General features: G+C 36.6%; 1 protein-coding gene across 1 annotated transcript in view; it reads left to right on the plus strand.

Annotated features, from left to right (window-relative positions):
- The window catches only part of LAMA2 (laminin subunit alpha 2), a 303,552-nt gene that overhangs the window by 39,257 nt on the left and 240,559 nt on the right, over window positions 1-23,736 (plus strand). The window contains exon 4 of the mRNA XM_026844883.1: window positions 2,767-3,009. Within this exon, the coding sequence (XP_026700684.1) occupies window positions 2,767-3,009 (243 nt within the window). The remainder of the gene's footprint in view (window positions 1-2,766; window positions 3,010-23,736) is intronic.

The following is a 23,736-nucleotide window of genomic DNA, read 5'->3' on the forward strand; positions in this document are numbered from 1 at the left end:
TCTGTTTCTCTGCTCAGGAAATAATTTTGTTTTATACAGAACAGTATTGCAGTTCCACTCGTGAAGGAGAAATGAGAATGTTTCACATGTCAGTGGGTTGCAGGATAGCTTGGTGCAGTTGCAGAAGCCACTACGGGAACTCTCAGAAGCTAGGACAGTAGTAGTAAACTGGATCAGGCCAAAAACTGTAATTGAGCATTAATTGAAAACAACTCTTCATGTGTACATTAACAAGCTTTTTTCGTTGTCAAGTTTATATTTAGAGAAATAATTTCATCCCACTATGACCTGCAATATGCTGTTTCCTCTCCAGTGCTTTTTTTTTTTTCTTTTTTTATAAAATGTTGTTGCAGTTTCATTTACAAAGTTTCTAAAAATTAATCAAAGGTATACAATAAATTGCTGTCAAACTACACTATCCCAGAAGGTAAGAAATGGGACTTCAAACAAATCTTCGGCAGAATGTGCAGGAAATGCTATTGAAATAGGGCTCTAATTTGAAAAGCAACTGTAGAAAATTTCACTCTCCCACACAGCCTAGTGTTTCAAAGTAAGCAAGGAAAAAAAGGCTTCCTGTTGGTTACGCCTCTTGGCCCTACAGAGCAGATGCATACAAGATGTTTGCAGAGCTAAATGTTTTTTTTGACTAAAGGCAGTATTTAACATTGAATCCTCTGTGAAATTTTGCAGATTTTAGGACTTCCTCAAAGGAAACTCTATATGCACACCTAAGCTTATGAATTTATTTCAGCTATGGCCCAAACCAAAGATCGTCCATGGTAGAAGCCCTAACAATATGTTTAACCTTAGTTGTTATCCATTGAACATATAAGGAATAGTCTTTTTATGAGAACTTGGGGTAAAACACTTTTTTTTTTTTTAGTATTTAGACGTACTTTAGAATGAAATCTCCATTCTGAGTGGCTGGGACTGAAAGAGTTTATGTGGTTTGACTGGATCATGCTGATGTAAAAACAATTTACTTTGTATTTGGATTCTTTACTTGTGTAAAGGACAATGTGCAAAATAACTCTAGGTAAACTTTTTCCTTAAAATGTAGCTGTTCTCATTATCTTCCATAGGACATAAATAATTAAACACTCCAGCTATTTTCTTTCATCGCGAAGAGCTTAACTGGGGGGGGAGCAGTTTGGGGAGGTATATTAATGTTGTGATTTTCTCTGTTTATTGTAAACAGTACTGATCCAGTATAGTTACAGGTAGTTATTTGCAGCCAGTGGAATATATGCATAAATGAGTTAAAGAGAGGAAAGGGCATTTGTGAAACAGGGGACAAGTGATTGTATGATTGAAGCATGAATATGGTTGAGACAGTGGAATAAAACCCAGGTTTTTCATTGTCTCTGGAGATTTCCTTTTATGCTATTGAAGAAAAATATTGGTAACTTCAGATAATCCTCCACGAGTGCGCAGTTATGCACATGTTTTTCAGGTCAAAATAAATACAGCCTCACCTGCTTCTTATTGCCACTGAAAAACTTTTGTTGTCAGTAATTTGACATCTTGACTGAAGCTATTGTGGATCTTAAAATTTCTCAGCATCTTCACAGAAGGCAGGAATGATAATTGGAGATAAACTTTTTCTTTGTCTCCATCATAAAATGTACTGTAGTACTTGCAGTACTCTGCCACTTCACATAATTACTATTTCATAATAATACTGATGGTTATTAAAAAAAAACAATTCGAGTCTTCTTACTGTTTTTTTCATCGCATTACTGATTGTCGTAAGTATTCACAGCAGATTTTGTGTGGACTAAGTCTGAATCATGCAGCTTCCTTACAATGACTATCCAATATAGAAAACATTAAGTATTAAATGAGCACTGTTCTCTCTGTGATACCCTCTGGCATCCTTGTGTGCAGACTCACAGAACTATGCCTTAAAAATATTAACTTGCTGTATGTTCTGCTTTTCTAATGGAAATAGTTGTTTCTTTTCCTTAGCTTCAGTTCTACCTCTGTAGCATCTAGGTGTTACTAGGGTAAAAAAACCAAACCAAACCAAAACTGCATCACTAATACATTTCATTCTGCAATTGCAAATGTGTTGTTTGTGGTTTGCATTCCAGCAAGCCTGTAAACAGAAATAAACTTTGATAAATCAATTGAATAGGCTGGTGAAATGCACCATAATGAGCATTGATTACATGCTTACATTCTGTTTATAGTGATATTTGATGTGTCTCTGTCCTATAAAGCTTATTTATGGGCACAGTGACGAGTCACGTGATTGAAACAAGATTGTTTTGTAGAATGATTTCAGCATGATGTGATTACATTTCAATAGCTTAAACCTATGTATTTTTCTTAACGGTGATAAAGTTGTAACAGAGTTTGGCAACTCTTAAACATTGCAGAAAGTGTATGTCTATAAATACATATATAGAAACAAATCCAATTCTACAAATTGAAAATACTTGAAAATGAACTTTGCAAACATTTGGCTGAAACTGCAGCATAGCAATTACCTACTAAGTTATGTGTAATTTGAGTAGCTTTTTAATTGTATTTTCAAAATCTCTATTGTCCTAATGTAACTTTTTTTTTTTTTTTTTCAGAAATGTTAATGGAGAATTTATTTCTGTAGTTAAAGAGTTTCAATGGAATCTGAGGCCATATTGCATTTTTAGAGAAAAAAGAAATCAAAAGTTGTCATATTTACTGTTTGGTAGCTATTAAGAAATAAGAATGAATTTATCTTTTTTTATTTACATAGATTTTAACAGTTCATCTATTTCTCAGATTTTCCAGATTGCTTATGTTATTGTGAAAGCAGCTAACTCACCTCGACCTGGGAACTGGATATTGGAGCGTTCACTGGATGGTGTAGACTATCAACCATGGCAGTATTATGCTATCACAGACAGTGAGTGCCTGACGCGATACAACATTCACCCCCGTCCTGGAACTCCATCCTATATAAAAGATGATGAAGTCATATGCACTTCTTATTATTCAAAAATCCATCCTCTGGAAAATGGCGAGGTAAGATCAGATGTTATTCCATGCACTGTAATCTGGGAGAAAAAAAAAATATCTCTTGCTTAATTGGCAAATATCTGCCTTGAGTAGACAGAGTGTTTCGGGATGCTTGAAAAATGGGAAGGTAGTCTACCTGCAATTTTTAAAACCTCATCTTACATGGTCCTATATAAATGCATACAAGGTGCACTCTAATAAGCATATTCTACAAAGTGAACCAAGAGGTAAAAGAGACATTAGTAGAAGTGGGCACTAGTACATTCAGACAACTGTAGGTGCTTGAAATATGTTCCTGTGTCACTTGTGAACAAAGGTTAGAGTACTGTGAAAAATCCTGGACACAGTGAACTAATTAAAAGACTTTTCTTTGAGTCACATTTTCAGTTCCTGTGTATAAGCTAGGATGTTAAATGGTAATGACTTTACTCACAGTTTAATTTATTGCATTTAAGAGCTTGTAACTGACCTTCTGCCCATGCATATACCTATTCATTCTTCTCCTGTCAGAGGCCTCTGCTATTTCAACATGACTCCAGGCACATGAATCATGGGCCAGGCATTTGTTTTAACTGAGGATGTAGAAAAGATGTGGTAGAGGTGAGAATGAAGATCTGTGGTTGAAAGATCAAGTCGAATGTAACAACTGTAGCTGAAAATGCACTATTTTCAGCCACTTAAGAGAGGGAAAGCCATGTGTACCAAATTCCAACAACTATGTTTTTCTCACAGGTTTTTTTCCAACACTTGCTTTGCATACAACTTGGTAATTCAAGAAAATAGTGTGACTTGAATTTGCACTAGATCTGAACTATTTATTTATTTACAGATTCTTTAATGTCTAATGATATTCTGTGAAACTTTACCCTCAATATTTATCCTTCTGTTAATTTTTATGTTCCATAATGGCTTATCTTCATATAAATAGGTACAAACTTACTGTCTTTTGTTATTCTACATGCAAAGCAACATTCACATACAAAATTGTTAATACAATTATTTGTGAGTACTGAATATAGATGTGTATAGTTTGTTTATGTTCACAGGAAATTTCCAATGCCAGCTGCAAACCCAGAAAAATACAGCTTTCAATGCCAATGTCCTGCTGGTACACTTTAAAAAGATGTAAGCTTGGATCTAAAGGAGTCTCATATGAGTTATCAGAGATTAAATGAGTTGCACATCTTAGGAAAAATCATCTCAAATACTTCGTGTTTGTAGTTGTGTCATTTGTAGCTGTATCATTTGAATGCGCATTTGTTCCTGTAAAATGTAGTAGGAGCAGATAAAGTGATATTAGAAGAAATAATGCATACATATGTGCTATGTTTTCAAAATGTTTCCAACTGGGTGCTTTTTGAGAGGTGAACAGAACATGAGTTAGCAGTTTATCACTTGCAAAGAAATTTTATAGTTTCTTTGGGAGAACAAGTCTGCACTGAAAATGTAATGCCAAAGTAATTACTCCAATAATTAATTGAATTTACATTCTTCAATTTCTTTGATTATCTGATTCTTTTGCAGACAGATATTGATTCTAGTAGTCTGCTGTCATCTTGGTTAAACCAGTGTCTCCTTGTGTTTGTTCTTCACTGTCTGAGTTAAACAGCAAAGGGCTTTTATTCAGCATACCAGTACATATCCGTGACTGAAACACTGGCTTAAGGCCTGCTGAATTGAGTGGAACTTAATTCCAATTTTAAGTGCGCAATTAATAATTTTTAACTTGTCTGATACGCTGTAATTAGTGTTCTCTCCTGAACCTAGGAAATGACCAGCATCTGATAAACAAGTTCTTTAAATGGGAAGAAGACTTTGAAGGGGGGAATTCATCTGTTCCATTCCACTTGGAAAAGGGAAATTGTTAGATACAGGCATACTCTATGGAAGGCATATTATTTAAGCCACCCTAAATTAATCTTACCTTACACAGGTAGTTACTAATCTGAGATATGGCCCTAATAAGAGAGAACATCTGGAAATGAAAAGCCTAAAGCTTAATTTTATAGTGATTGGAAGAGTATCATTTCACAGGAATTAATCAGCTTACTTTTATAACTATTCTTTTCATAAGTAAAACAGTTTCATCTGAGTAGCTATAGACTGCATTATGAAATATGTAGCATTAACACAGAATTAGCCCAGGTTAATTCTTTTTCATATTTCATTACACACGTAACATGAAAAATAATACAATTCATACCAATATCGAATTTACTTGCAGTTGTGTTGTAGGTGGTATTTGCCTGGCTCCTGGTCTTTCAGTGAAACTACATCTGTGTATCATTTATTTTTATTCCAGGGTAGGACTTTTGTTCTATGTTTCAGATATTACAGACATTTTGTAAGATTGACAGAGTTATGAAATGTACATTAAGTACATTTCCTTTGCTTCAAAACCCACGAAGCTATTTAGGCACACCATTCTGGTGTACACTTTGGAAACCTGAGGAAGTGCAGAAGGAGTATAGGTCAGCAAGCCAGTTCCAGAGCCAAATATACATCTACAGTTGTGTCTTAAGTTAAAGCTTGTTATCTTAGAAAAAGCAGAATATGTGCTTCTCATGTATACTTTTAACAAACATTTAAGTCAGTGACTTGATCGGAGTATTTCCAGAAATGTTAATTCTAAGCAAAATATATTGGGCATTTAATAGTGTCACTATTTGCACCATAAGTACTCTTAGTCACAGAATTAAAACCACCAATAACTAGAACCACAACAACAAAAAGACAACAAGCAAAACCCCTGTGTGATTCATCTTCAGGTCAGTGTAACTAGCACAAGTTTAAATTGTCTCAGTCAGATGTGAATAAACTATCTGTAGACCAAAAATTATTTGCATAAATAATTTAATTTATTTTCATGAATTAATGGAAATTTGTATAATGACAACTTTTGAATGAACAAAACTGAGAAATTCTCAAATCAGGATATTTCTCTGAAAGCGTAGACTTGAATGCAGAAAGTTTGTTAGCATTTCGGTTTCCATACTGTCTTAAAATCAGCAATATGTGAAAAAAATCACAGGGAGACCAGTGTCTCTGTATCACACAGGCAAAGGTAGATTTTTAATATTTATGTTTCTCATATGGCATAAATGCAAATGCTAAAGTTTCCAAAAATACTATTTCAAAATGAAAAAGCAAGTTCCACTGTCTCAGTGTCTTCAAGCCAGAAAAAGAACTGAAAGAGATCAGTTACATTAGTGAGCTACTCATTAACTTTTACTGAATTTGTGTTTCTTGCTTTAATAGTAATTTCATTTGGTGCTGAGGAAGAGATTTTTTTATGTAAGGGTTAATAACTGGCAGGATGAAGCTGCTATTTTTGGGTAAAGAATGCCCATTTTGTGACATTTTCATCTTTACTTAAGCACCGTATCAGAATGTTATTTCTTTTTTTCTTTGTTTCCTCGGGTGATCATTAGGTTGAGAACTAAAAATTAGTGGGTTACCATAGTGATTTTTGCTTCGTTTCCCTGACACAGAAGCCTCTGATGTTTACATCGAGTTTTTACCTTTTTTATTGAAATCTTTATTCTTCTGCTAAACTATAATTTGTGTCACAGCTTCTTTACCTTGATGACTAGGTGGGTGTAAGGCACTGGACATTAATTTTCAATAACTTTTTTTTTTTTTTTTTCCCCAGTGAGATGTATGAAGATTTATTTCAGTAAATACTTTTTGAACTAGCATGTATTATATTTGTATTTTGATACACGGAAATCTTCCCTCTTGCTTGCAGTTGTTTCAAAGCTGGATCCTCTGAAGACTTCAGGTGCACTGGTTGATCCCTATAACATGTTAGCAAAATGTATATCTTTTCATAGGAAATGACACATTTTGTCTGACCTGTAGTTTGGTAGGAAATAAAATATGAGATTACACTTACAAAAAGCATTCCTGAAACACACAGATTTAGAGTATTTGGTATAGGATAGAAGAAAATACTAGGTCAAAAATAATTGTTGTTTCTTTAATATGAAGTAATTCTTTCTGGTAGGAAAGCACTTGCTTTTACTAAGAGGTCAAGAAGAAGAAAAAATCTCATATTCTGGAAAACGCTGAGTTTTTCTACAATGAGTCTTTCTGAAAGTATAAAACCAAGAGGAAGGGTGTGAATTTAATTCCCACCTTATTAAATCTTAATTAGAATAGCCAATTTGCTCTCTGGTCCACATTAGTGTCATCACATAAAGGAGTTCTGACACAAAGTTGTTTTTCAAACAACTGTGCGGAAGGTATGTAAACTTGCAAGGAGAAGAAACCCCTCCTTCTTTGTGGGCAGAATCTGTCTTCAGAAGATGTTGCCTCAAAGGATATTTCTGCAGTTGAGTAGCGTTTAGGTTACACAGAATTTACAAATGCCGAGTATTGTTTGTCAGTTTGTATGTTAGATTTAGTATGAAAAGGAAGAATTAAGAGAGCAGAAGCAGAAGTGGCTGTAGATGAGAAATACTTTTCCTTGAAAAGTGTTTGTGTAAGCGTGTGGGTGTAACCAATGGAGAAATCTCTTTTCAGGACACCGAGATAAAACTGGTCTCTTTTTCAATCCCAGTTGCTCTTTGCCAGAATTATCAGATGCAAGGTGTTCTGAAGTTCTTGCTCAGCGTAGTATCGCTATCTAGTTTCTACCTCCTGGTTATGTAGTCTGCACTTGCTCTTAACCTTGTCGTAGAGACTAGATTAACAGGATAACAACGTTGAAACTCTTCCTAGATATTTTTGACTCCTGCTCAAGACAGAGATAGGTTAGAGATCTGTTTTACGCTGTCTGGCTCTTTCTTCACTAACACGTTCCGCTTATAGTTTTTGTAGTCAGGGAGGAGGGGAGTTGAAAACATTGACAATGTCAGTAATAATGGAGAGTTGGGGGGATGGGGCAGTGGGGGAGATGAGTTAAACATTCATTTATCCCAATGCTTAATTACATTTATAATAAGGGTTTTTTGTATCTTGTACCACCCACTAAATAAACTTGTGCAATTGTGAGTTTTTTGGCTTTACATCACATTGTTACTTATTTTGTTGTATTTCATATTTCATGAAAGAATGAAACTGAAATGTAGATTAGCTATATCAGGATGCTGTGAACATTGCTCACCGCTAATTGCTGCAATGCTAATTTGGCATCATGAGAAGAAATCCACAAATGTATTTCTGCCACAAACTGTAATTGATGAAGAAAGCCATATATTTGTATTCATGCTAATGAGGCAATAGAGAGGGTGAAGTTTCAGGATTCAGTAAATATTTCCTTGTACCGAATAAGAGAAACAATCTCCAGTCTTCCTATGTGAGATACTTTTCATACGTTTTTCACATGTTTTCATATGCTTATCAGTTGCTGAGAATGATCTACCTAGACATTTAAAGATCAAATAGTTGAAAGGTATTAGCCCTATATTTGAAGGAAAGTAATCTGATTCTAGAAATGAGAATGACACCTAATTACAGAATGCCGAGTGTACCAAATTTTCAAAATGGTTGTCTAGATGCTTCAGATCAAATGAAGCCCAGGGTGTGCTTGTTTCTTTTTAGCAGGAGGCATTTGTGAAGCAGTCAATGTGACTATCAGAGAGTTAATATAACTATATTGATAGTGTCTATCAGACTCATAGAGGAGGTAATATAGTTGCACATCTGCTACTTAGAAATTTTTGAGTAGCGTAGCCTAAATCCACCTTTTAAATGTCTAGTCAGTGTTAAAACACTGGGTCATATTCTTCAATGTTGTCAACCTACTTTCAGCATTACATTTACTATGTAGACAACCAAATTAAAAATAAAAAGTTATAGCCACAGAAGAATGTGCGGTATTTTTGTAATATTGTTTTTTAATAAGTAAAGCAGTGCATGAAAATGGATTTTAAAATAACTTGGTTATTATAGCTGTATTTTATATCCAGTACTTTTTTAGCTCATGCAATTTCCTCATCCTGATGTATTTTATACTTTTCATACTGTTGATGAATCCATATTCCAAATACTCTTCCATCCTTACCTCAGACCCCTCTGGATTCCTATCCTCTGGATTTGCATTCCTAGCATCCTTTGGCAATTAGTTCCATATATCTGGTACCTGTTGTACAAATAATCACCTCCTTTTGTTTCATTTTACTTGACCACCACTTGTTTAATTTGATGAACCACAATTCTTGTACTGGAAGACTTGGTGAACAGTCAGTCTGTAACCACTCTCCTCATGTCATTTATAATTTTATAGATTTCTGTCATATTTTTACTTAAGTCATCTATTTTCCAGGCTGAAGAAGCCTGCCCTATTCTGTTGGTTTTGTTGGGGTTTTTTTATGGAAGATATTAATTAATTTCATCATCTTCTTGACCTTCTCTGAACTTTTTCCAATATGAATATGATTATTTTAAGATGAGTTGACAGTGCTATTCAAGGTGTAGGCGAACCATGTATTTACAGTGGTCTAATTATGTTTCCTACTTGTGATTTCCTAAAAGTTTGCTTCCAACTTGCTATTTTGTGTTGCTGCTGAGCATTGTTGTTTATTGACGTCTAACAGGAAAAAATAATAAGGTATCACTTAAAAATATCAATAGCTTGCCCCTAAATTCTGTACCACTTATGCCTTACTGGCTTCCTTTCCAACTTCAGGTGTTAGAATTCCCACTTAATTTCCTGTCTCTTGCTGATCTTTTAATCCTTTTTCACCTCTTTATGATGTCTACCTATCAGGTATGTATTTCCTCTCTATTTTTTTTTTTTTAATTTAAAATAATTTTTGCTTCAAATTTACTTCTTCACCTTACATAATTTTCAGAGGTTTACTTTTCTCACCTTTCCTACAGTTCTTAAAGGACTAAGATTCCAAACCAGTGAATGAAGTACAGATATTTGAATAGATCAACAGGTATGAATATTTTGTGGTGGCTAAATAATTTGAATGGACTCTGTCATACCTCACATCTGTATAAATAGCATTAGTGTGATTCTACTGCCAGAGTGATGCCAGGTATTAAACTTCTATAGGTCTTCTCTATTTCTTCTGAAAATATATGGCACTCATGTAGTATTTGTGCAGGCATTTACAAGAGTTTAAGACGTCTGCAACTCGAAACCTTTCTTTCTTCTGTCTAAGAACTCAGCCCAGAAAAACGTCACGTCTTTCCAGTGGGAGGCGTAGTAATAACAAATCATCTTTGCAGATTTCCTGAGGGGGAATCTCAGACGTTGATTCCTGTACAAGAGATAATACTAGGCAGTAGATTCAACTGGTGTGGCCTCACTTTGGGTATTGTGTGCAGTTCTGGGCCCCACAGTTTAAGAAGGATGTGAAAGTCCTTGAACGCATCCAGAGGAGGGCAACAAAGCTGGTGAAAGGGCTGGAAGGAATGTCCTGTGAGGAGAGGCTGAGGACTCTGGGCTTGTCTAGTTTGGACAGAAGGATGCTGAGGGGTGACCTCATTGCTCTCTAGTTTCCTGAGGAGGGGATGTGGAGAGGGAGATGCTGACCTCTTTTCCCTGGGATCGAGTGATGGGACATGTGGGAACGGTTCAAAGCTGCACCAGGGGAGGTTTAGAGTGGACACTGGGAAGCATTTCTTTACTGAGAGGGTGGTCAAACAGGCTTCCTGGAGAGGTGGTTGATGTCTCGAGACTGTCAGTGTTTAACTTACATAAAGGTAAAAATCAGAGACCAAAAGACTTTAGCAAGAGCTGTCTGTGGGAACAGCAGAGCCTAAGGTTCTCTGAGTTCTGGTGCTAACCCTTAATAAGAAAATTCTTCCTCTCTACTGTATGGCTGTAGCCAGCACTAAGGCTGAAAGCAGAGGACTGACAGCAAGGGGAGTTATGGTGCAAATTAAGTAACCTGTCTCCTTCCTTTTCTGCAAATGAGTTTTCCTGTCAGTGTTATTACAGTGGTGAGAATGATACGGCAATGAAGCTGATGCTTCAGTGCTGCTCCTTCAGACGCTGGTTCCTCTTACTGCTCCTGTGATGGTAGCAAATGCAAGTGTGATGTAAAAAACCAGAATACTGTTTCTGTAGTAATAATGTACCTACATTCATTAGTCTTTATTTTGTTCAATCAAGTGAAAGTTCAAAGTGTGTACTAAACATGTAAAGAAGAATAATAAACAGAAATGAGTTCCTTTATAGTAATGTTTTGTTACTTCATTCACTCGCTGTACTACTTGAATGCTAGTACTCTGCCCCTTTCTAAACATGTCTCTGTGCTGCATATCTCATCTCACTTTGAACTTCCTCCACCTCCAAGTAATTTGCTGTTTGCTGAGCTAGCCTCAGACCAGTGATGCCAGGGACATTGAACTCCACCATTCCCAATGTTTTCTTCCTAGTTTTCTTCTCTTTGTACCATAGTCCTTGTCTTGATCTCATGTCCTAGTCTCATAGGTTCACAGAGAAGGAAAGGAAGAAAAAGAGACTTACAGATGGACTCTTATTCCCATTCTCCCCACAGATTTAATCCTTTTTCACTAGAATTCTGAGACTGTCAATGCCAAGAGGACAGAGGATGAGAATTCTTGGAAGTAATCAAAATTGAAATGTATTCAGTGGCAGACTGAAGATTTTGTGATGAGTTTTTTAAATGATACAGATACTACAGTGTTTCTAAAAAAAACTGCAGAAGAGTTTGTTGATTGCAGTATTGATACTGTCTTTATAATTCCTATTTTTAGATCGATCCTCTCAGCTCCTAACATGTATTCAGCATCTTGTCTTTATTGTGAAATAATTTTCTAGAGTCTGAACTGTCAGTTTCCCTTGAGTAACAGTGATAGGTTTCTTTTCAATAGTGTAAGATGTAGAAAAGGCATCTGTACAGTAAAAAGTAATGCCGGTAATATCTTTCTCCATGCCCTCAGCTGCAATCACCCTAGGCATTTCTCATGAGTATGATAAATTTCCATATATTTGATGTGCATCTCTGTAAATTTCCTTTGAGTATTTGTGGTTATGGCAGTATGGTGTCTTGTACCAGTATTTTGTTGATATGTTGTCATTGCAAAAAAATGGATGATACAAGAAACCAGGTAACAATTTATTCTTAATGGATTAAACTGTTTAGAAATTTAATCAATTTACACTTCCAGCGTCACAGTTTAGACAGAGACTTTAGACGAAGACCCATGAATACAGTCTGAGACAGAAATTCCAAAACAGTGTTCTATGAAGAACTTTTTTTGGTTCAATGTCTGAACAGGGAGAATAACAGTCATTTTAAATTATTCAGATTTTTTTTTCAAAACAGCAAAAGGGAAATTTTAATTTTGATCTATATGAGTTGTTCAATGTGATGCAAAATGAATACATTTTATTTGGTCATTTTATTTTTTTTTTAACATGCAGAGACAAAATAATTTGACAAAGCTGTGAATGGAGGACATGTGACAGCATTTTACCTAGAAATGGATAAATAGGTAAATTCTACATGTTCCATGTACACTTTGCTATATTGCCTCAGTAATATAAAGGTACTAACATTTCCTAATTTCCTAATAGACATTCATAGACATCTAAAAGGAAAAAACAAAGTACACATTTGACATACATGTTCAATATCATAGGAGAATTTTGAAAACATCCAGAATTTAAGGCAACTTTAAATTATTTTATTATGCACGATGAGAGTGATCTCAATAATTTATTAAAATATTGTACAACTAATCTTGAAAGTCTGCAGTTTTGTGATTTCATTACAGCAATATTCCTGTTAATTTCACTGTTAAAACATACAGAAATATTTTTAGGTTGGTAGTGCATACTGAACTTGAGCTTCTGATTCTTACTATTATAGAGAAAAAAGAGTGGATATAAAATGTATAATGTACTGCTAAATTATGCACCAAAGAAGAAACAACTGTGGAAAACTATGTATAACTAGTATAACAGTCTCCCATTATTGTGAAAACAAGAGGAAGGATATTTACTGGTACATCTATATGGGCCAAGTTGGAATGAAAGTTTCTTTTGTGTAGGTAGTCAGACAGTCCTCTATCTTGGCATGTCTTCTGTCCCTGAGCAGAAACTTATGTCGTAATTTCTACCATTTGTGGAAAAAAGGAAAAGTTGATTAATCATATGAATCATAAGATTAAAATAGTAATAAAATTGCAATATACAAAGTACGTACTATACAGAGCAGTGTTTCAGTTTGAAGTTGAGTCAAATTGATTAGATAATTTACCTTTTTTCTTTAGCATCCATCGTTTATTGATTGCAATGCTTACTGAAGAGATAAGTGTGGCACATCTTTATATAGATCTGTAGTAGTTTTTCCAAATCATAAAGGGAGGACAGATGCCTGTAAATGTAGTTTATAACTCAACATACTCTTCAAGTGTTGCAAAGGAAAATGGTACATCTCAGTCTTGGTATTTACTTGTAAGGACCCGGACTGGTCTTGTTGGGTCTGTTAGTTGGTTTTTGGACAGTGGTAGATTTCATTCTGGCAGTGAAACAAGAACACTGGGTACTTGCAAACTTGGTGAGTTTTTTTCTCTTCTGCTTGATTAGGGGGCTGAAGATCTTTAGCAGGTGGTTGTTTTGGGAGTGGGGGAACTGATACTGGTAGATCTTACCCACACAACTGAAATACTTAACCGAACATTTTTCTTAAATTAAATACTACTTGTAAGAACTTTCCACTAAGAGGTAAACATTTATTTACCTTGGCTATCTGTTGCATTTTGTGTAGGTTTATTGTTAGATTAGAAAATTATAATGCAACTTTCTAAGGGGGGTTTGGTTTGGTTTTGTTTTGTTTTGGGTTTTTTTAGTAGTTGTTAACAGTCATGGATAATTACTGGGGAAAAGAATAGCTTAATTCTTGTTTTTAATGAGTCTGATGGCCAAAGGCATAGAAGGGCTTACAGACTTGTTAAGGATTATAAACAGCTGAGAGATGCAGAGAGAGGAAGAAGCAGTAAAGGTTATAAGGTAATTTAAAACCAGTGGCTGGGAGAAATCTAGTGAGTGCCTACTTCAAGATGAATCATTCTTTAAATAATAAAACTCTGTATTGTCAAAAAATGAATAATTTTTGAAAGGTAGAATTTGTTAAAATCCTGGTGGACTACATGGAGGAATAATTTTGATCAATAAAATAACACTGAAGTAGGGACATACAAATAGGTCAGCCTGAGGTCAAATGTAGCTATACTTTCATGTCAGTGCAAAGACATTTTATGTAAAAGAAAATCAAAACTAAACAGCTCCAGTTTACCTGGAGTTTTCAGTTTAAATGATGTCACAGAAAATCAATAGAAGGAAAGTTAGTCAGTGAGACACTGTAATACCAGTGGACAAATTCTTTGATTGAGGTCTAGACTTTAGAACATATAAATGACAAAAGCATAGAGCCAAGGTGGGCAAGTAGACAAATTGCATCAGCAAACAACACTGAGAAAACTGATATTTCATGCCTAAGTCAGAGTAGAAAAAGTTAGGGCTGCAGTACTACTTAATCAAGGTGGTGAAACTAACTAGGGAGGCTGTGAAGGCAAAAATGAAGGCAAAAATAAACACCATCATGAAAAAATAAACTATGGTTAGCTTCCCACAGGCTGGCTAACTGTCACAATGGAGTAGAGACTGATTTTTGAGTGCCCTCTAAATGTTCTTCCAGGAAGCAGTATAATTGGAGAACTTAGAATAAGAGAAGCAACTCGGAATGCTGTGAGAAGAATGCAAGACAGGCTAGTTCAAAATACTGTTATTTAAAGACTATTCTGTAAAGGGGCAATAATATTCTCACTGTCTGATGTGCTCCTAAGAAAATTGGGAAAACAGTCAAAATGCTAAAGTGATATCTAAAGGTAGAAATATATTTTTATGTGTTTTATTCTTAAATATGTAGGAGCTTATTTATCCTACTTATAAAAAAAGAGTAATTCGTAGAGTATCCAAAAAAAGATAAAATACCTGAGTATATAATAGTCATTATAAACCAACCAATAGCATATGAAAACATCTTTTCCCAGGAAAGAAAGAAGGAATTTTGCAAATTAACATAAAATCACAGTAAGGCGAAAGAAAGAGCAAGAACCAAAATACTACTCTTCCATATCAAGAAAAAGACTGTGCTGAAGGCCTAAAAAACAATATGAGAAGCTTTTTCAAACACAGCAGAATAATAAATCTGGTAGGCAATTGTACATATGGTAGGAGTGTCAAGGACAGTAAGTCCATATCATGTGAATTCTGTGGCTTGAGCTCCCTATGGAGGGACATAAAGTTGCCATATTGCTTTTCTTTGTTTTAGAAGTTGAGAGGAACTTCTGAGCGAAGAACTGTTTTAAAAGAACAGTTTAAAAGCCCTGGCAAACTTGCTTGCCTGCTTTTACTGCTGAGCACGATGTCATATGGTATGGAATATCCCTCGGGTCAGTTGGACTGTCCCAGCTGTGCCCCCTCCTAACCCCTTGTGCACCTCCAGCCAAATTGCGGGTGGGCAGGCAGTGCAAGAAGCAGAAAAGGCCTTGATGCGGTGCAAGCACTACTCAGCAATAGCTGGAACATCCCTGTGTAATCAACACTGTTTTCGTCCCAGATCCATAACATCGCCCTACACAAGATACTGTGAGAAGATTAACTCGACCCGAGCCAAAACCAGTACACTAGTTTACTATACATGTCATATTATTTTATATCATATATCATAAATGAAATCTGAAGAACCCAAACAGTTGAGAGTTTGACAAAACGCTGCCAAGTTTAGTTTTTGTAGCCAAAGTAAACACTGCTGTTTTTGTTACAACAATTAATGGTAGGAGCAAAGAACAAAAAGTTGTTTTCATGCACATAATTCTTTAACCTTCTGTGTTTTACAGAAGATTTATGATACCATTCCTGGCCTGAGATTTTCATTCTGTGCTACTTAGAAAAGGACTTTTTTCATGACTTTTCTTGTATTAGCCCCTGTAAAATATGTCCAAGTCTGAAAAGATCAGGTTCAGATTGGAAGAGGGATCAAAGTTTCTTGTATTCTATCTACAGATGGGTCTTTTTAAAACATTATAAATGGCTTTAAAGACACTGAACACTTACCATTCAGCAAGTCTGCCAATGACACCAAGCTGTGTGGAGCGGTTGACATGCTGGAGGGAAGGGAGATGCCATCAGAGGGACCTTGACAGGCTGCAGAGGTGGGCCTGTGCAAACCTCATGAAGGTCAACAAGGCCAAGTGCACACAAGTCAGGGCAATCCCAAGTACAAATACAGGCTGGGCAGTGAGTGGGTTGAGAGCAGCCCTGCGGAAAAGGACTTGGGAGTATTAGTGGATGGAAAATTCGGTATGAGCCAGCAATGTGTACTTGCAGCCCAGAAAGCCAACTATATCCTGGGCTACATCAAAAGAAGTGTGGCCAGCAGGTTAAGGGAAGGGATTCTCCCACTCTACTCCTCTCTCGTGAGGCCTCATCTGCAGTACTGTGTCCAGCTTTGGGGTCCCCAACATAAGAAGGACATGGAGCTGCTCAAATGGGTCCAGAGGAGGCCATGAAGATGATCAGTGGTCTGGAGCATCTCCCTTATGAGGACAGTCTGAGAGAGTTGGGGTTGTTCAGCCTGGAGAACAGAAGGCTCCAGGGAGACCTTATAGCGGCCTTACAGTACCTAAAGGGGGCTACAGGAAAGATGGGCAGGGACTCTTCATCAGGGAGTGTAGGGATAGGATGAGGAGTAATGGTTTTAAACTGAAAGAGGGTAGATTCAGATTAGATGTAGGGAAGAAGTTCTTCCCTGTGAGGGTGGTGAGACACTGGGACAGGTTGCCCAGGGAAGCTGTGGCTGCCCCCTCCCTGGCAGTGTTCCAGGCCAGGTTGTTCAGGGCTTTGAGCAGTCTGGGCTAGTGGAAGGTGTCCCTGCCCATGGCGGGGGGGTTGGAACCAGATGATCTTTAAGGTCCTTTCAACCCAAACCATTCTATGATTCTGTGATTCAAAGGGATCCCATCTGTTTTTTAAAAGCATTCATCAGTGCGTGTTCTAAATGATATGACACAGGTTTTGCTAGAAGTTAGACTCCAACACTGTACAGTAAATATAATGGGCTTTTCTACATACGTGTCTGCCATGTAGAAAAGCCTCAAAAAGTTTTGTTGAAATTTTCCCAGTTCAAAACTCTTCAGAGTTGTAGTTTAAAACAACAGTTCTGCAGTAATGTAAAGCATATTACTGCAGTTTATTTAATGATAACATTCAGGAGCAGATGTGCTCATTTAGTGTTTGAACAGCTTAAACCCTCACATCCTCTCTCTTTTACATCAGCAGTTGTGTTTGGCAGCCCTTTGCAACTGCTTGCAGCTGGACAAGTTCCTATGGATTTTCTTTCTACTGGTCACCATTATGTCCTGGAAGTAATTTGTGATTCCACAGTGCACTCCACAGTGCATTTCATTCAGGGAAAAATGTAGTGGAAAGAACCATGAATTTTGAGGACAAACATATAACAAGTAAGGGAAATCCTAAAATCTTGGTAGGAAAGGGGGAGTGGGTGTTGTGGTGTTTTTTTTGTTTTTTTTTTTTTAATGTTGCTTGGTTTGTCATAGTTAGAAGCCCTTTAGTTAAATCTGGGGATCAGAATGCTCTTTATTATAATCTTCATGAAAACATAACTTTCCTGTTTTAGTCATTCATTTGGAATTACTTGTTGCATTCATGATCATAGTCCAAAAAGAAACATACTACTTTCAAAAGACATAATGAAAAAATACCCTATTAAGATAATATGCCATCTCATTCAGTGCTTTTTTCAAAAATAGCATAATTTAGAATTTTATGTTGTGCTTTTTGATTACTTCTGAAGAATGTGTTTGACAGACCACTATAATTCATCCCTCAAGATGATAGGTGATGGTTTTCACCTCTGCTTGATCAGAACCCAGATTAACATAATTTTCCGAATTGCTTTGCACCTAGAGTTGCTATTGACATCAGCCATTGTGTTCATGTGGCTTCTTTTTTTATTCTAATTTGCTTGCCTAAGGGCCACTAGGTTAGGCAGCAGCTGTGTGACACTGACAAAATGTAAACCAGAATGACACTGGTCAATACACGTTTTCAGACATGAGAGGTCAGACCACTGTTGTGTATGGTGAAATTTAAAACAGATATTATTTGATGATTTTAAATCATAAGTCACCTGTGGTATTATGTGTTAGAACCTATAGCATGTTGCCAATCTACCTGCTTGTAGGTAACTCTTAAAAATACTGGTTCAGTGTGTTCCATCTTTGAGAATATTCTTTTAAGAGCCAAGCCTTTCACTTTTTCTCCATCTATCTTGTTAGTTATTAGTAAGCACAAAATACCTTTTTACTGTATTGAGATGGAGTCTTACTTGCAAGTACACTTTTAAGAGCCAATAGAACACAAGTGACTGTTGTGTTAAAGTACAGTATTCCAGGCCTCACATCTTGACTGAATCCCTCATGGACTCAGTATGCATAACTGCTGCTCAAACTACAGTGTAATATAGTGTTTCCATTTAGTTAAGATAGTAACAAAAAGAAATAAAAACTTGACATTACAAATAATACTTTCAAGGTAATAAAATTCCTTATTGTTCTGTGATTTATTAATAACTATTGCCTGACAATGAGTAGTTTGTTTAAAAGTATGCAGGATGATGTCTCTGACAAATTGTTTCTTGTCCAGATATGACAAGCATGAGAATTACAGGAACCATAGAAAAGCAGTGGCTAGAATAAGCAATTTAAGTTTCAAGTGAAATTGGAAAGAGGGAAATGACAAAAGCAAGTTAATCAGAACTGAAAAGATGAAGCCTTATTTAGCTTAAGCTGTAGGGTATAGTTGTCAATGACACAATAGTATTTGCTAAACAGTTCGTTAAGCTGACATTTGCCTGTATTCTTAGGGGGAATGAGTTAGTTGAGATAGAGTTTGACATGCGTAGCCCTTGACATTTTAATGCAAGTTTAAGCACTGCATTTCAAGCAGCTCTTGTACTCATTAGCGAGGCACAGAAGGGAGTTGTGCTTTCACGTACTAAACCATTAATTTATTAAGATAGTGAGGTATTTATTAGAAATACAGCAAACCTTGCCAAATACACTATTTCTTATATACAATTATCATAAATGTGTATTTATGATGAAAAATTGGATGCTGATTTCTGGCATATGCTCCCATCTACTATTCCATTTTGAAACCAACTGTAACGATAGATTAGGGCTTGCACTGAGAAAACTCACAGAACTTTTGTCTTTAGGGATTATATACAAGATGCCAAGAGATTAATTAATCAACAGTAATTTTACATCTACTGCAAATGAGCTATTTGCAACAGATAATTAAAGCTGGTATTGGGTAGGAGAATTGTGAGAGCTACTGAATCACCTGTGGAAAAATTGATGTTCAGTATTGTCCATCTTCATATTGATGTACTTACATAACTTGAGAATGTAAATCATGAAGTACCTTTCTCATTAAATAATATTAAGACTGACATATCTGTCTTCTCCACTGCTGATTATCAAGTAGCAAGTCTCTTTGTGCAGGACAGAAGCTTTTCTCTCCTATATGCTGCTGTCTGCAATTAAATTTTAGTGAGAAATAGACCTTTCTTGGCAATATTTTAGGTTCAGACCACTGTCTTACACAGCGCATCAGGCTTGAAGCTCACAGTCTTGATATGATATCTAAAATAAACTACTGAGCACTTGAACAAAGTGAGTTCTTTACCACTACTAGCCAAAAATTATTGTAATGTTCCTGCTCCATTCCTGTGACAAACTACACTAAATAACCTTTTCTTTTAATGAAAGAATTGTCTTCCAGTTTATCTAACATTCGGTAAATAGATACGCATCAATGAAAAGCATACTGGTTAGCAATGCTGTTTTCTTGAAAGGAAAATGAACATAAAACCTCCATGCCACATAGCCAAACAGCTGGGGTTTTTTATATCCTACAAACAGCTTGAGACTGACTGCACTTAAATTGCTTGGCAAACTAACTAACTTCAAATACCAAAGCTCTAAGTAGAAAAATACACCACTTGGATTCATACATGGATATTTTAAATTTGAATTAGAACATTGTGCATACTTAAAAATTTTGTGGAAGTTAATTGTAAGTAACTTAGCAGTCAATAATATACTTCCATACAAAGCAGCAGCATTTTTACTGTTGTAGAGTAACACAATAGAAGCGGCTGACATGCTGCCCGTTTGCACATCAGTTCATGCAGAAACATGCACAGAAGGAGGAGCAGGAAGAGTGGTTTTGTGCTCAGCAGTGGTGGTGAGGCAGAGTCTGGGCACAGTCCTCAGCACTGCCTGGAGCAACTACCCCAGTACAGCAGAGGCCTCAACTCAGGCTGAATTCCAGCAGGAGGATGCGACTTTTGCTCTCTGAAGTTGGAAGAACTGTCTGGGATCTTGCTGAGGTTGAGGCAGAAAAAGTTGGTGTCCTTGACTGCAGATGTTTGCTGTGGTTGGGGACTTGTGTTACCAAGAAAAGAACTACAGGAGGATGACAGCAGACCTTGCAACTTCAGAGAGGACAGGAAAGAGATTAACTGACTTTTCTCTGGGACTCTGCAACTGGAAGCCACAACTGTACCAAAATAAAAGGCAGGCAGAGTCTGTGCCTGTTGGTTCAGAACTGGAGACTCCCATGATGGTGAAGACTGAAAACTTGATGACTTCTGACACCAGGAGGAAGACTCCTTCTCTGCCTGCAGATGGGCAGCTACACAACAGTTAGTCCCTGATAGCAGGTAATGGGCTGGGAGTTCTGTTCAGTGAGATATGTGAGCCAGCTGTGCCTAAATCACCCCCAGGAGCATCAGGAGGAAGCAGTGAGTGACAGCAGTGGTGTACACCAAGATGAAGATAAGCCAGCAGTGTGCACTTGCAGCAAAGAAAACCAACAGTATCCTGTGCTGCATTAGTTAGTGTCATCAGCAGGTTGAGGGAGGTAATCCTTCCCATCTGCTCAGCAGTGATGAGAGCACACCTGCAGAGATGTGCCAAGTTCTGGGCTCCTCAGTACAAGAGAGAGGTGGACACTTTGGAGCAAGTCCAGAAAATGACTGGGAAGATGATTAAGGACTTGGAGTGTCTATCCTGTAAGTAGAGGCTGAGGGGGCTGGGGTTGCTTAGTCTTGAGAAGTCTCAGGGAGATTTTTTTCAAAGTGTACAAATATGTGGTGGTGTGCAAGGTTATACTTCTCTCTGTTTGAAGACCCACTACAAGTACAGTCTAAGTAAGTCCGTGTTCATCAGTATATGAGACTTGTCTAATGCCAAACACAGCAGAAACAGTCTACATCTGTCACTACTCAGTGGCAGAAAGCCAATGAAATGTGTTGTGAGATTCCGGTCATATGGCTGGATGGTCTTATGGTCAACGGCTTGAGCATGTTGCAAGTCCGTTCAGGTGTCTTTGTTACACAAGCTAGGATTGGATGCACCCCAGTATCTGCAAAAGTATCCATACCCAGCAGCTGGGAAAGGTTACTTACTCTGCTAATTAATACCTACCCTTTAGGGGTGTTGGAAAGAGGTGACACTAGGCTTGTCAGAAATAACAATTTGTTTTGAGTGGCTTGTGGAAGAGAGTCTCTATGGATTTAAGAATAACATAAAATAAAGTAAGAAAGCAGAAATAAAATGGCATATGAGATCTATATGAAATAAAATTCAGCACCTAAATTGGGACAGTATAGGTTTAATGTTATATCAGTAACTGCCCAAACAAGACTGTGGAAGTGAGTGGGTCTTGCCAAAGGAAGGCTAAGAATACAGTATCAGCCTTCTGTAACCATTTGGTAGACTGTGTAGGTGTCAGAATAGAATGTCGTGCAAAAGAATATTTCTTAAACACCTGAATGTTCTTGGTGCAGCTCATAAAGGAACCCATGATTTAGTCTAAAACAGTGCACAGATCCTTGTCAGAAGTATTAACTGTTGAATGACCGTTATGTAAAAATATTCAGAAAATATTCAAAATGCAACATCCCAGGACGATAAAATCTGCTGAAATACAATTTAAAAATAGAAAAGATGGTCAAACAGCTAAAAAAAATTTCAAACAACCTAAAGATCATTCAAAGATAGCATTATACACACATGCATGCTACATTTAAGAATAGTTCCAAAAATCCTACAACATGTTTAAACCATAAACTGAGGAAAGATAATAGATACTAAAAGTAAACAAGCATCATTTATGAATGGAAGTCATGTCTTTTCCTCCAAATGAGGAAAAGAGGTAAGAAAATAAGCTCCAGCAAATGAAATGTTAAACCACACTAAAGATGTGAAAAAGGTTCTGAGTGACTGAGTATGAAGTTGAAATAAACCTTTTTTCAAACACATCAGATTCAAGAAGTCTGCCAGAGAATTGGTGGGCTGAGAGATGATCAAAGAGCATTCAAGAAAGATAAGGTCATTGCTGAAAAACTAAATTAATGATTTGAATCAGTTTTTGCTATACTGTCAGGAGGGTTTCTGCTCTAGAAACATTATTTACAGGAGAGGAGTTACAGAAGCAGTCTCAAACTAGGTTGTTAACTGAAGAGACGCAGAAATAATTGATAAATTGGATAGTGAAAAAGAACTCAAGGCTAAAATAGGTGAATTACAACAGCTACTGCTTAACCCCTCACTTACAAATATTGTCAGTAACTGGGGAGTGTGTGGTGTCAAATGATACACCACTTTTTTAGAAAGATTCCTTAGGAAACCAAAGAGACTACAGATCTGGAAGCCTGATACCTGTGCCAAGCTAATTAGTAGTAAAAAAAAATGTAATGAAAACTAGAGCTGGTGGAAAAATACATTTCTCTCAGTTTAACAACTAGGAGTTATTATGCAAATTTAGTAGGAGGCAGGTTTAAAACAAACAAAAGAAGGATCTTTTTCCCTCATGTAAATGAGTTGAGAAAATCCTTATTATGTGATGGGTGTAGATTTTAAAAGGTGAGGCTTACCAAATGTATAAAAACTACCTATTGTGCAGGAAATCCCTGAGGAAGTCTTACTACTAGCATGCAGTTTTGGCTACTGTATGAGGCAGGTTAGCATGCTAGTTAGGTCTTTTGGTTCTAACATTGTTCAGATATTCTAATGTACTGAGATATCATAGAATCATAGAATACCAGGTTGGAAGGGACCTCAAGGATCATCTGGTCCACCCTTTCTTGGCAAAACCATGGTCTAAACAAGATGGCCCAGCACCATCTCCAGCTGAACCTTAAAAGTGTCCATCGTTGGGGAATCCCTTTGAATATCTTTAGTAGTGTCTGTGTCATTCAACATACTTGTGGGCAATCTGTAAAATCAGAAAACTGTGTAAAAGCAGGTGTTTGTTGGTAATGCAAAATTTTAAAAAATTTGTTCTATTAGCAGATGCTAAATGAAAAATACTATATGAAAATTAGTGTTGCTAAAAGCAATGTATGCATGTAAGAAAAAAAAGAATTATGCATGAATGCTGATGGGCTAGTGCTGGACTACATTCTCTTCAGAGTAGAGAACTTGTAACATTCTCAACTGTTCTCTGAAGAAAAGTTGATTTAACTTCAGACTGAAGTTCAAAAATAAAAAGATGTTGAGACCTCACAGTTTCCCCAAAAGAAAAACTAGAGCACTGTCTCTGAAATAATTAATGATCAGGTTTAAAAGGAAAAAAAACCCACAATCTCACCAGAACCAGTTATTTCTATTGTTTTTTTTAAATGAAACAGATTTGATCCTGTTGAG

The sequence above is a fragment of the Athene cunicularia genome (genome assembly GCF_003259725.1).
Source record: "Athene cunicularia isolate RWA chromosome 3 unlocalized genomic scaffold, athCun1 chr3_part1, whole genome shotgun sequence".
Lineage (NCBI taxonomy): Eukaryota > Metazoa > Chordata > Aves > Strigiformes > Strigidae > Athene > Athene cunicularia.